General features: G+C 39.4%; 1 protein-coding gene across 2 annotated transcripts in view; it reads right to left on the bottom strand.

Moving 5' to 3' along the window:
• EPB41L5 (erythrocyte membrane protein band 4.1 like 5) overlaps positions 1 to 14769 on the bottom strand; it is a 118430-nt gene that overhangs the window by 17596 nt on the left and 86065 nt on the right. For both annotated transcript variants that reach the window (XM_055121671.1, XM_055121672.1), the window contains 3 exons: positions 13235 to 13398; positions 9404 to 9501; positions 1788 to 1916 (listed from right to left, as the gene is read on the bottom strand). In XM_055121671.1, the coding sequence (XP_054977646.1) occupies positions 1788 to 1916; positions 9404 to 9501; positions 13235 to 13398 (391 nt within the window). The remainder of the gene's footprint in view (positions 1 to 1787; positions 1917 to 9403; positions 9502 to 13234; positions 13399 to 14769) is intronic.

Here is a 14769-nt window from a genome sequence, read left to right as displayed (position 1 = left end):
AGAATTTTATATTTTTTTTATTAAAAATAGAATTATCAGTTTGCTTGAGTCCCCAAAAGAGCAATAATATTTTACCAATGGCACCTGAGTAAAATCCTAACCCACACCCAAATTAACTACCCAAACTTTCACTTCAATATATTATTATAAAAGTTCACATTCTGCTGCTGGAGTGATAGTACAGTGGGTAGGGCATTAGCTGACCTGGGTTTGATCCCTGTCATCCCATATGGTCCCCTGAGCACAAGGCAGGCACAATCCCTGAGCACAAAGCCAGGAGTAAACTCTGAGCATAGCTGGGTGTGTTCCCAAACCAAAAACCAAACCAAACAAAAATCACATGCTTTACTAGATATCTGTTAATTATTATTTTGAGGGGAATTTAGGACTATACCTATAGTGTTTAAGTCGGGGGATAGGAAGGTGTTTAAACAGTATCTGGGATCAAGCCAGTTTTCGCTGTATACTAGGCATGAGCCTTAACCCCTGTATTCTCCAACTCAACTTTCAATTATTTAAGACAACAAGGCATGTTAACCAACAGATAACAGAATGCAAAATGATTTAATACCAGAACAATTTTAACTTCCTAAAAAATTGAACTATAGTAAAACTGCTTAATTGTGCAGTATCCCTCCCCCTCGCCCAACCCAAGCACAAGAGATATTTTTAGAAGAAAGTCTAAGAAACTTTCTAATTCAAAAAAGATCATTTCTCCCTCAAATTTATTTAGGCATCATTGTCCTAAAAAACACACATTTTTAAAGTACAGTAAAGGCATATTTTTAAATCTTATCTGACAATAGACTTGGTGAAAAAAGATTCCCTGCGTTAGGAGTGTAAGTGTGAACGTTAGGGAAAGCCAAGGGAAAACATACTTTGAAAATATGAATGCTAGAACCTTCGTGAGGACTGATTCTTCTCCACTGGATCCTTTTCAACATCAAAGTCAACTCTTCATTTTGTGATTATATTCCCTTTTACCAAACTGGGGATAGATGTGTGCTCTGACATTATTTGAACACATATCTTTGCTGTTCCCTGCAAATCCCTTTGTCTCTCTTTTCTTTTCCTTCCTTCCTTCCTTCCTTCCTTCCTTCCTTCCTTCCTTCCTTCCTTCCTTCCTTCCTTCCTTCCTTCCTTCCTTCCTTCCTTCCTTCCTTCCCTCCCTCCCTCCCTCCCTCCCTCCCTCCCTCCCTTCCTTCCCTCATATCCTCCCTTCCTCCCTCACTCCTTCCTTCCCTCCTTCCTCTCTTCCTTTCTTTCTTTTTTGCTTTTTTGGGTCACATCCGGCGATACACAGGGGTTATTCCTGGCTCATGCACTCAGAAATTACTCCTGGCAGTGCTCAGGGGGCCATATGAGATGCTGGGAATTAAACCCAGGTTGGCCGCGTGCAAGGCAAATGCCCCTATCCACTGTGCTACTGCTCTAGCCCCGCCATTTACTTTTCTAAGGCCTAAAATATCATTAGATTTCTCTGGCTATAAAGTAGTAAAGGATAGAGACTTTTAAAGAAATTTTACTTTTTTTTTTAAAGCTTCTGTGTCCCAGAGTGTTCTTAGTCTTACTTTTTTGTCCCATGACTTCCCCCCTCTTTATCTTAATTAAAACATAAGATTTGAGAAGGCATTTTGCTACCTTGTGCATATATCTCAATACTACTGTATGTCTAATCACTCAGTAGCTCCTTCTTGTTTAACACACATTTTATTTGATCTTCAGGACTTCTTAGATCTCATGCTCTCTTTACTTCACCAGGGCCCTTTCTATTAAAGACATCTTACCTTATGTACTGCTTCTACCTGAGCCTTTAAAATGTTACTCTTCAAGTCTGGAGGCATTCTCCTGGCATTCAATCCTGGGCTCTCGATAGCATTATTAAGACATTTCTCAGTCAATTTCACCACTTCCTCCTAGATATTAAAAACACACTCTATATTATTCTAATAAGATTATAACTACATGGAAATAAGAACAGGACTGATGAAGTTCATATTTAGACAACCAAGGAATGAAGATTTAAGTAATCTGGTCCAGGAATAGTCAACTCTTAACAATAGTTTCTAACTGAGGTCCAATAATTACAAATGTTAATTATATATTAGTAGAAACCATCTAACTCAATTTCATACCCTTAAACAACTGAGTAACTGACAATATCACTTGGGACAAATGCCTGACTTAAGAACTACATTCAGGAAGAATTAGTGCAGTCTGCTAGAATTCAGGTGGATTTTAGATTAGGCCCTTATGCAGGTTTATCCATAGTAGTCTGTAGCTCTCACTAGTTAAAAGAATGGGGACTGCATTATACAACCATAAAAATATAAATTTCAGCCACAGAAAACAATAGAATAAGCATAAGTCTGGTCAATGAAAATAATAATTACAATATAAATTAAATATTGTAAAAATAAAAGGGAGGAATCAGATTAAGAAATAAATTTAAATAATCTTCAACACAACTGATATTTTACTTAAAATGAAAATAGGCAATAGTCACAACTATTATTATAACTGTAATAATTAATAACTCAACCTAATTTTTTTTTCTCATTTCTGACACAGTTTTGTACAAAATGGGCTAGCTGCCAGGTCTAGGATATATTCTGTAGCGTTTTTTAATTTTGAACAAAACTATTCATTTGGACAAAACTATTAATTTGGCATTTCTCAGTTTTATCTCCATACATCTGCCTCTGGATAAGTCTCCAAAATTTGAACCAAGTTTCCCCATGATTCTAATGAACATAAAATTTTTGGCTAGATTCAAGCCTTTCATATCCTACCCTTCAAAATGGTTCATATTTGCTCAAATAAATCTCCGTGTTTTTCAACTATGGTTATTTCATAGCATATGATACAGCAATCTCTCTTCTGGATATATATATTATATATACATATACATATATATTTAAAAGAGATTATTTTGTTTATAAAAAAACAGTCTCCCTAACACCCAGGGATAGTAGAGATAAGGACCAGTAGGATGCTCCATGGCTTGGAAGCTAGCATCACATGCTAGGGGAAAAGGTAACTCAGATAAAGAAGGGACCACCAAGTAAAGGATGCTTGGAGAGCCCGCTTGGGATGGGAGATGCATGCTGTAGGTAGATTATAGACCAAACATGATGGCCATTTAATGCCTGTACTGCAAACAACAACATCCAAAGGGAGAGAGAGTAAAAGGGAATGTGCCTGTCACAGAGGCAGGGGGGAGGGGGCGGTGGTGGTGATGGGGTAGTGGTGTGAGGGATGCTGGGACCATTGGTGGTAGAGAATGGGTGTAGGATATCATTGGTTTGTCCTTTCTCCCTTGCCACAAAGAGTGTAGGCATATCTGGTAATAATCTCTAAACATTTTAAGACAACACTAGTATGTCCTGTTCCCCTTGCCACAAGGAGCTTAGGTATATCGGGTCACACCCATCAAAGTGCTCCCGAGTCACTCGCATTCCTTTGTCTATCTGTAACCACTTCTCTACGCTCTCTTCCCCAACCAGTTAATCAGCTTTCCCCCTAATCAGACTCTGTTAATTTGTAAGGTCAGACCTTGCTAGGACAGTGAACTTGTATTGTAAGTTAAAATATTGCCTTGCTGGGGCTGGAGAGATAGCACAGCGGGTAGGGCGTTTGCCTTGCACGCGGCTGACCCGGGTTCAAATCCCAGTATCCCATATGGTCCCCTGAGCACAGCCAGGGGTAATTCCTGAGTGCAGAGCCAGGAGTAACCCCTGTGCGTTGCCAGGTGTGACCCAAAAAGCAAAAAAAAAAAAAAAAAAAAAAATATATTGCCTTGCTCCTCTCCTCGTGTCTTTTGAATAGTTTACTTTAAAACAATGTCCTTTTTGTATGGACAAAGAAAGACAGTTGTTAATATTCTTTGGGAACATGGGATTTAACTGGCTCCGAATATTATTCACTCCTGGGCATCTGCTTTCTCGACTTAAGCCTAAGCTGCCTTTGCTTCCTAGCACCCCCAAAAGCAGGGTCCCGACGAAGGATGGGATGGACCCAGGGCAAGCGGTGAGTTATGTGCTACCTGGCATCGAGATGGGCCTGGCCAAAGTGCCTAAAGTGCCTAATGCTTAACTGTATGTTAAGAGCTTGGCCATGGACATATCATGTCATGATCCAAAAGCAATGACGAGACTAGGACCCTGCTAGGGATAGGAAAGACTAATCTGGCCTGAGCACTGTAGTCTGAGATCGAGATGACCCCAGGAGAGCAATTCTATAAGCTTAATACATCTCTTGCTAAGTCCATACAAAATGATTAATATTATGAATGCTTATATGTTAGTTGGACAAAGAGAGGAGAAACACACCCATGGGATTCCGATCTTGGGTGGGTGTCCTGCTGAAAGAGAATCTGTCCTAGAAGAAGCATCCCCTGAGGGAAAGAACTTTACCCCTATTGATTGTGACCACACCTATGTGTAAGCCCCAACCCCTCATACTTGGGGATTTAATTAGGCTGTAAGAGTGGGCTGGGGCCGGGGCCAGTCCCAGTGCCAGATCTGGAGAAGCTAGATCGAGATCCAGATCCAGAGTCAGAAGGAGAATGAAGTAGCATGGGGGAGGAAGAAGCAGGAGGAGAATCAGAGGAGAATGGAGATGGGAATGGAATAAACTGCAACTGAGACCAACCAGCCTGGCTCTCTGTTCCTTCCTTTGCCTGCCTCATCATCGCCATCAACCTCCCTGGGGTGGGGGAAGCGGCTGGAGATGACTGAACTCGGGCGGCGGGAGAAATACAGCGCCACTGCCCTGTGCCCAGTGTGGTGCCCCCTCTCCCTTTCTTTTTTTTTGTGTTTACACAATGGGCACTGATGGCGGGATGGGTACTTGATCACTGTATGACTGAAATGTAAGCACAAAAGATTGTAAGTCTGTAACTGTACCTCACAGTGATTCACTAAAAAAAAAAAATTAATAAATAAATTTTAAAAAAGTCTCCTTATTGGGCTGGAGCGATAGCACAGCGGTTGGGTGTTCGCCTTTCACGTGGTCAACTCAAGTTCGATTCCTCCGCCCCTCTCAGAGAGCCCAGCAAGCTACCCATGAGTACTGGATATGCCAAAAACAGTAACAATAAGTCTCTCAATGAGAAGACGTTACTGGTGCCCGCTCGAACAAATCGATGAGCAACGGGATGACAGTGACAGTGACAGTCTCCTTAGTACACTGTCTTAGCAGAAAATGGTTTCTGGGGGCTGGAGCGATAGCTCAGCAGGTAGGGTGCTTGCCTTGCATGTGACCAACCTGGGTTCGATTCCCAGCATCCCATATGGTCCCCCAAGCACTGCCAGGAATAATTCCTGAGTGCATGAGCCAGGAGTAACCCCTGTGCATCGCTGGGTGTGACCCAAAAAGAAAAAAGAAAAAAAGAAAATGGTTTCTATGCTTATACTAAAACTTAAGTGATCGTGGAAACTGAGCTAAGCACCCTAGAGCAGCATGACTGAGATTTGTAAGTTTCTCATCTGTTCATCTGTTCTATGGGGCTAATAAAATCTCCCTCTTGCCATTTCTCTCATGACAAGACACCTGAGGAGATCCTCCTCAGCAATAGGAGACGAGTGCAACATCCTCATTAAGAACAAAGAAGGGAGGGAGGATGGGAAGAAAGGGTGAAGGAACGCAGGAAGGAGAAAAGAAACAATAGAAGGAAACCATGTCAAACAAAATGGTTATACTTATGATGCTTTCTGCAAGTGATCTGCCAAGAGGGAGAAGTGTGAAAGGATTTTAGTCTAAAATAGAACGGGAGTATGAAACGGATATTCTCATATCAGCACCCTAAGAAGATTGGGAGTTAAAAAATAAACAGCCAGAGAGATAGTATAGGTGTTAAGACACATGCATGTGGCCAACCCCAGTTGTATTCCTGGCGCCACTTGGGTAGCCCGGGTGATCCTCTGCCTCACAAGCCCCACAAAGCACCATATCCTGGGGACCTTGCACTGAACCACCAGCTCAACTTGCCAAGAATCACCAGGAGTACACTGGGAGGGCAACAAATACAAGATAAATAAAAATGAAAAGACTGATTTGTACCTTCACCTTAAGAATTGAGAGACTGGTCTGGAGAGATAGTGCAGCAGGTAGGGTGTTTGCCTTGCATTTGGCTGACCTGGCTCATATGTCTCCGCCAGGAGTGATCCCTGAGCGCAAGGTAGGAGTAAGCCCTGAGCACCACCACGTGTATCCCAAAAACAAAACCAAAAAGAACTGTGAGACTGATAATCCATAAATGTCTGACTGGCAACTACCATAATGAATCCCTGATCAGCAGATCATCAAGAAATCTCTATCCACCTTCAAAATCAAAGATCTCACTGCTCTGACTCAACAAAAACTTCACTCTTTTTACTCCTTGCCTATAAATACAATCAGAACAATCATGTAGTTTGCTACAGGATTTTCTGAACTGCAGTTCCTTTGGTTTCACCAAATAAACTAAGTTTCTACTAAATTTCTGGTAATCTGAGCTTGCCTTATTTTATTTGGGTTGAAAATCTTCAGGCCAAATCTAGCCCACAATCTACTCTGTAATAAAGGTTTGTGCTCATTCCCACGTTATACCTTCCTGCTACAATGGCAGATTTGTGAGGCTTTATAGTTCAAGACAACTAAAATATGTACTACGTGAATCCTTACTGAAATAATCTGCCCATTTCTCATCAGTAAAACACATACATTTTGGGGGGCTACTTTTAATCCTTTCCCCCCATAAAATTAGTTACTAAAGGCCATTATTGACAGAACTGTATTCCATCCTCATTAATGAATGCAGTTGATATTTTTGATCTTTCAAGAGAAAAAATGATTCCAGAAATGAAATCTGAAGATAATAAAGCTCCTATAATTGTCTCAGAAAATGAGAATGAAATTGAAAAATCTACAGATCTTGACACAAAGCAAATCCTAAAGAATTCCAAAGAAGAGAAAAAGACCTCAAGCAAAGAAACAGTGAAAAAGATGGCAGCACCAAGAAAAACAAACAAACAAAAATTGACATTTAGAATCATGATATCTTTTTTTTTTACTTTTTTGCATCACACCCGGTAATGCTCAGGGGTTACTCCTGGTTCATGCACTCAGGAATTACTCCTGGCGGTGCTCGGGGGACCATATGGGATGCTGGGAATCAAACCCTGGTCGGCCGCGTGCAAGCAAAAGCGCTACCCGCTGTGCTATCACTACAGCCCCAGAATCATGATCTCTTAGCACAGACAGGCACGGTCTGCTCATCCAACTACAAGACTATTCCAAAATGTATTGATTTAGTATTTGTCTATCAAACTTTCTAAGCTAAGAAACTGGTTTCCTTAGGCAGCCCCTTCGAGTCAAAGCTTTTCCACTGTGAAAAGCTTTCCTAAATCAAAGGGAAATCTATATCTCAATTGAATCAGTAATCATAAAGCTATTAGTTACATATTTTTTCTTTTATAGTACCTCTTCACATATCAAAAGTATTATCTCCAGAAATTAATCATCATTAACTGTAACTTAGTTTCAAGCACTTTTATCAAGCACTTCCTCTCCTCTCTGCTTTAGCTTTCCTAAGTCATTTTCAAAGAGTGATATCCAGAATTAAATACAATAATTCTGTGTTTGAACTTCTCTTTTGTAAAACTTTCAGTTAATACAACATGGCTGTTGGAAAGTCATAATTCACATTTCAATTTCATCTTATTTATTCATCATTTAAATGGTTTTTAAACTTCTGGACCTCGGGATGGGGGAGATACCAGCGCGCTCTCTGCCGAGATGCAACCCGGGTGGCCACACGTTTGTGCAGTCACTCTGATGCTGATCAACCACGATCTGGAGGCCAGCTAGACTACTTTTGGTACCAGCAACTGCTCGCAGAAATGTCTCTAGATTGTGAACTAAGCAATAGCCCCATGCTGCCCCAGGAAGGGAAATGATGAAATTTCTAACATAAATTTCCCTGGACTTAGTTACTAAAATACTAAAATACAGAACTCCCAAACCATACGGCTGCTATCGCGGCCAAGCAACTTCTTATCTCTTCATTCTCAGCAATGGAAAACTAATTATCAAATGCTTCCTTGTTAGCAGGGCTGTTTTTTGGGGGAAACTCCAATAATAGTGAGTTTGTGTTGAAATATGGAATGTAATCAAGGTAAAGAGAAAGTGAAGTGAAATTTATCAGCTACGCCGGCGGGGGTGGGAGGGTGGGGGTGGGAGGTATACTGGGGTTTTTGGTGGTGGAATATGGGCACTGGTGAAGCGACGGGTGTTTGAGCATTACATAACTGAGACATAAGCCTGAGAACTTTGTAACTTTCCACATGGTGATTCAATTAAAAAAAAAAAAATCACAGGCCAAGGTTGTAGCTCAGTGGCTTTATGAGTATGTACAAGATGCCACCAGTTCTACATCCACCTCGAACCTGCTCTCTCCTCCCCCAAGTCAATCAAGTCCCACAAAATATAATTAGAAAAAGGGTAGGCTGAGTCAAAAGAAAAGAAATTTAGAAGCCTTAACACTTTTGACTATGTATTTTAAAATTATCATGAGATGACTATATCACTCATATTGTTTCATCCTCACTACCCAAACATCCACAAATTCTCTTTTTTAGAAGTTTTCAATGTTCCTCACAAACAGCTTTCCCAGCAAAAGTAAAGTGAAATCCTCCAAATCACAGATTCTATCCCCTGCCCAGTGGAAATATAGGTGTCAAGGAACTTTGCTCAGCCAGGTGAGAGGTGCCACTTTCATTCTTTCCCTGTTGATTGCCTCTTGGACTTTTGGTAACTGTGAGACTTCTGACAGAGCTGCAAAGTAGTTCCCTACATCTTACACCCCCAGGAGCACACACTTAATGCCAGTGAACTCACAGGCCTGGGGTGGTCATCATCCAAATGTCCATGAACAAATTATGAATAAAGAAACCGTGGTATAACATACACAGTGAAATCCTACTCGACTGTTAGAAAAGATGAAATCATGCTATTTGCTGCTAGGTGGATGGATCAGAAAGCTTCATGCTGAGTGAAGTTAGTCAGAGGGAGAGGGACAGACGCTGAATGATCTCTCTCATATGTGAGATAAAAAGAAACATAGAAAAGAATAACAAATGTCCAGAGGAAGAGAATATGAAAGCCGATCTTTAGTTACAAGCTTGCCACAGAATTGGGGTAGGAGTGGGCATGTTGAGGAACAGATGAGGGCAGGGGTTGGGGGATGGGACAGTGGAACAACAGTGGAGGGAAGCAGACCTGTTTTATGCATGAAACCCTACCATGAACAGCACTGTAACCACCATACCTTAAATTTTAAAAATATGCAGAGAAAATCTTTGGAAAGGATTTGGGGAGCTCCAGAGATGGGGACAGACACACAAAAAGGGAATCAAAATACCTTGTTATTGATGTTAATATCAAGGTTGGCTCGAGGTGACTGCAAAGAATTATTTTCCATCTCAAGATGTTTGAGCTTCTCTGAGGCATCTTTTAATGCTGTGAAGAGAAATCAATAAAACGATAAAATAGCTCTCCAGCTAGCCAGGTTGTCTTAGTAATATGGGGTATAAATATAATTATTCTGGTCAGGGGAAACCAGACAAGTGATGGTCAGGAGATCCGGGGCCACAACCAGCAATCCTTAGCCAACCAGGCTAAGGGTTCAACACAAAGGCCCAGGGAACGCTGTGCTGCTCACATCCTTGGTACTGGGGGTACCTAGGCCATCCTGTGGCTCTGAGGGCCTCCAGAGATACACCGGGACATGTTTGAGGAACTCATGTGGTACTGGGAAATCAAACCCTGGTCATTGTATGTTAGAAATGTGCCCTGGCTAACAAACTATCCATCTCCTGGTCTCTACACTTAAAAAAAAAAAAATGCACCAATTACCTGACCAATTACCTAGTCAGTTAAAGTTGATAATCCAAGGGACAACAGAATAAATATATTTTCTTTCTAAAATTATATAAAATTTCACTTTCTAAAATCATATAAAATTTCATTAACTTAATTTGAAAGTTGCAGAGGAATAAGGCCCTGCTAAAAAGCAACTGTGAGGTTAAGAAGGTTTCTCAGTCAAAAGATTCTAAGGAAGGGCAAAAATACCTATGACATCATCTTTTCTTCCACTACCACAACTCAGGTACCTCCTTCCAAACCTCAGTTCTCTGCCTCTGCTATTTTCATTCCGTGGACCTCACCTCAGTATAACTGACCTAAACTATACTTATGTGGGCAAAGTGATACAGGATACATGTTTGCTCATTAACTGATTCAACACAGAATCTACTAGAACCATAAGGTATGATACATAACAAACATTTCATTTTCATTATGTACCATCTACAGTTACAAAACAAAGTCCTCAACTGAGAAGTGATGCATTAAACTCAATCCAGATTATAGCTTAAGTGACACTGTTATAATAGTTTTAACGTTTATAGTGTTGATACACAAAATTACTATACCCTACCACCACCAAATTGTCCAATACTCTATAGTACTGTCCTTACTATACTTCTACTCTACTTCTTCATCCCCCTATCTGCCTTCTCTGCACTGCTTAGTAATCTAAACTTTATCATCTAGGATCAAGGATTTGTCTTTGTTCACGATCCTTTTTCCTGTTTTGTCTCTATACATATCACAGATGAATGAGATCATCCTGCATTTGTCCTTCTCCCTGTGACATATTTCACTTAACGTAATACCTTCCTGTTCCATCCAAGTTGCAACAAGCTGTATGATCTCATCTTTTCTTACAGTTTCATAGTATTCCATTGTGTATATATGACACAGCTTCTTTATTCATTCACCTGTTGCTGGGACATTTGGATTGTTTCCACATCTTGGCTACTTACTAAGCACTGCAGAGAATATAGGTGTGCATATGTGTTTTAGAACACTTGTGTGCTTTCTGGGTAGATGCCAAGAAGTAGAATTGCTGGGAATCTCTATTCTTACTTTTTTGAGGACTCTACATACTGTTGTCCTAGAGGTTAAGCTAGACAACACTTTCAATAACAATGAATGAGGGATTCTTTTTTACCACCTCCCAACACAAATTGTTTCCAATTTTTTCTAGTGACAAAGAACAACCATTTCTAACTAAAGGGCAAGTCCAGAGCAGGAATACAAAAACTGGAAACTAAGAAAGATAACTTATCAAAAAGAAAGTATTTAAATATTATATTTTCTTAAACTAGTAATTATTACTCTAAAAAATCTAATTATAAATTAATTTATAATTATCAACATAATAAATCAAGTTAATCTGTTTACCTGACCTCAGATTCACAAGTACAACTTAAATAATAAACATCAATTAAAACATAACCATGATACATTACATTTGTCTATGTATTACTGTGGTTATTTGGGGAACAAAAGAATACATTTTGTAATATCAATTATCAACAATGCCTCAACCTTTAGGTAGTAGCCAAAGGCACTGCAAATTTTTCCATTAACACTTATTTCTAAATTACTACATTTTATAGCAGCATTCCTTTGATTTTTTGTTTGTTTGTTTTTAGACCATACCTATGGTGCTCAGAGCTTACATCCTGCTCTCAGGGATGACTTCTGGTGGGGCTCACAGGACAGTATAGGGTGCGAGGATCAAACCTGGCTTGGCCATGTGCAAGGCAAGTGCCCTACCCACTGTCCTATCACTCCAGCCCCTAAAACCATTATTCTACATTCTTTAGAGCAACAACACATTCACTAGCAATTTCCTGAGTCTTTGAAAGATTGTGCCTGTTTTCAGCACAGAAACCAAAACTGACAAGAGCAACATAAATAAGCTTTGAAATGACTACACTGAAATTGGAAACTTCTGCTCAAGTCAGTTCCTGGTTTAGAGAGAGAAGCTCCCACAGTCGGGAGGCTGGCTCTGCTGCCCATCCCTCCAGCACCTCCAGGCATGATCCTTGGGCATCAAGCAAAGAAAAGCTGCTGAGCAGTGTTGGGTTTGTTTGGGTATCTTGAGAACCCCCCCCCAAAATAAATAAATAAAATTTTTTTAAATAAAGTATGTTTTACTCTCAAACCACATTATAAATACTTAAAAAAATTTTAATGCAAATATTTCTTTTTAACTTAAAAAAAAACAGAAAAAGCATTCTTTATGGACTATTTTTATGGGTCTGAGCAATAAAAAAAATGTTAATAACAAAATACTTTCTAAGCACTCAAGGAGGGTCCAAACATTTATCAATCCTGTGCCCTAGATTTTTTTTTTAATTTTATTGAATATCCGTGAGATAGTTACAAACTTTCATATTTGGGTTATAATCACACAATGATCAAACACCCATCCTCCACCAGTGCACATTCCCCACCACCAATATCCCCGGTATAACCCCCTTTCCCACTCTCCCCCTGCCTCCATGGCAGACAATATTCCCCATACTCTCTCTCTACTTTTGGGCATCATGGTTTGCAACACAGACACTGAGAAGTCATCATGTTTGGTCCATTATCTACTTTTGGCACACATCTCCCATCCCGACTGGTTTCTCCAGCCATCATTTTCTTAGTGATCCCTTCTCTATTCCATCTGCCTTCTCCCCTCCGCTCATGAAGCAGGCTTTCAGCTATGGGGCAATCCTCCTGGCCCTTGTATCTACTGTCCCTGAGTGTCAGCCTCATGTGATGTTATTCTATACTCCACAAATGAGTGCAGTCCTTCTATGTCTGTCCCTCTCTTTCTGACTCATTTCACTTAGCATGATACTCTCCATGTCTATCCATTTATAAGCAAATTCCATGACTTCATCTCTCCTAACAGCTGCATAGTATTCCATTGTGCAGACATACCAAAGTTTCTTTAACCAGTCATCTGTTCTGCCCTAAAAATCTTTAATAAAACTTTTTCTCTTAATTTGTACTCGAAACAAAGAACAAGAGAAAATATAAAAACTCATTACTATTTAATGATATAAATCACACAAATACTTAACCGTCTGCTATGTGATATTATTAAATACTCCAACTGCATTCACTAACCATGAATTTAAGCTTGATAAGCTAGAAAGGGAAAAAGCCATCATTATTTTACATTAAATTTTAAAAAGCCAAATATTAATGTAAGAACTTAAAATAGTTTACTTCAAAGGGAAGTAAAATTAAAGGGTGTAACCAGTATTATATATATATATATACATAAGTATGTATATATATATGTATATATATATACATATATATATATAAAAGATTTACTTACTTCCACATTCAATTTCAGGTTCCTTTACTTCAGTTTGTCTGGTGGCTATGTTAATTTCATCAGGGGCTTGGGATACTTGCACAGTGTCAGCAGGCCGAGAAACATTATCAATGGTTGTTTCTAACAAGTCTGGACCATCTAGCAAATTAATATTCACAGGCAAGCTGTAAAAATAACATAAAATTTACTTAGACCAAGAAATTTACCATGGAAATAATTTTAAATACTTAAAAAAAAAACCCAAGCAGGTTGAGAGTTTGTATCCCAACTGATTGATGCATCAGTCAAGCCCTTTGGAAGCAGACTTCTCTTCCAGAGAAGGAACTGTTTTCAAGATGTAAGACAACAGGCAAAAAAGGACAATTCTGAGATACAGCAGTAGAAAACAAGTGAGCCTTTGGCTGTAATGAGAAAACGTTCAGGCTCTGAAGCAGATGGTAGAGAGGAGGCAGCATGTGCAGGTCTCCCTCAGTGAAGTTGACAAAATTCAGGGAGACCAAGGAAGCTCGAGTTTATGGGACAATATACCAGGGAGGAAACAGTGGCTCTTCAAGAAAAGACTTCTGAAAATTCTGGACAGGAGTCTCAAAGTATATGATGAAACTCCCTAGGACAGGGGAAGGAACTTTGCAGAAGAATTTCCTCCCTCCCTTTGGCTAGAGAAAGAATTAATAGCACTCACATCTGTCCACGATTCCTGTTTACAGAGATTATATGTAAAAGCACGTAATTTGCCCGGCATTGAGTATCACACCAGGAAGGTCTTGCTTCACTAGTGAAGAATAACTAACTTCAACAGAGCATGGCAACAAATCCACCTAACACTTTCTAAAAGTGAGTCTGAAAGAATCAGACTTTCCAAGGATTTAACTGCATCCAATAACAAAGTTCAGAATTTATAAGAATACACAGTTGTCAAGTATCCAACAAAGATCATATCAGGAATGCAAGCGAGCAGAAAGACATCATACACTAAAAGAGAATAAACAGAAAATGACATGGAGATTAGAATTAGCAAATTTCATTAAGTCAATTCATGTATTCAAAACTTTCAGCAGCAACATGAAGGTATTAAGACACAAATCCAAAAGCAGGAGTGGGCCAGAACAACTAGTCAATGGAATAATGCCTGAAACTTTTCCAAATGTGATGAAAACTATAAACTCACAGACCTAAGACCCTCAATAAACCTAGACAATAAGCATAAAAATAAAACCCAAAGCCCATTAAAACCAAAATGATAAAACAAAACAATAATAAAAAGACAATTTTAAATGTAGCCGAAGATTTTTTATATTCACAGTAATAAAGATAACAGACTTCTCATCAACAGTAGTATAAACTGGAGAAATACTTCAAAACACTAAAACAAACAAAAAAATCAACCAAAATTTTACATTCTATAAAAAAGCCTTCAAAAAAGAAAAACCCAGATATATATCCAGAAAAATAAAACCATACTTTTGTTTATAGCAGCATTCTTTGTAATTGAAAACACTTTGGGCCCCAAAGTGGGAGGAACCCAAACAGTGATG

This window comes from Sorex araneus, chromosome X (assembly GCF_027595985.1).
Source record: "Sorex araneus isolate mSorAra2 chromosome X, mSorAra2.pri, whole genome shotgun sequence".
NCBI lineage: Eukaryota > Metazoa > Chordata > Mammalia > Eulipotyphla > Soricidae > Sorex > Sorex araneus.
This window is presented reverse-complemented; position numbering and strand designations above follow the sequence as displayed.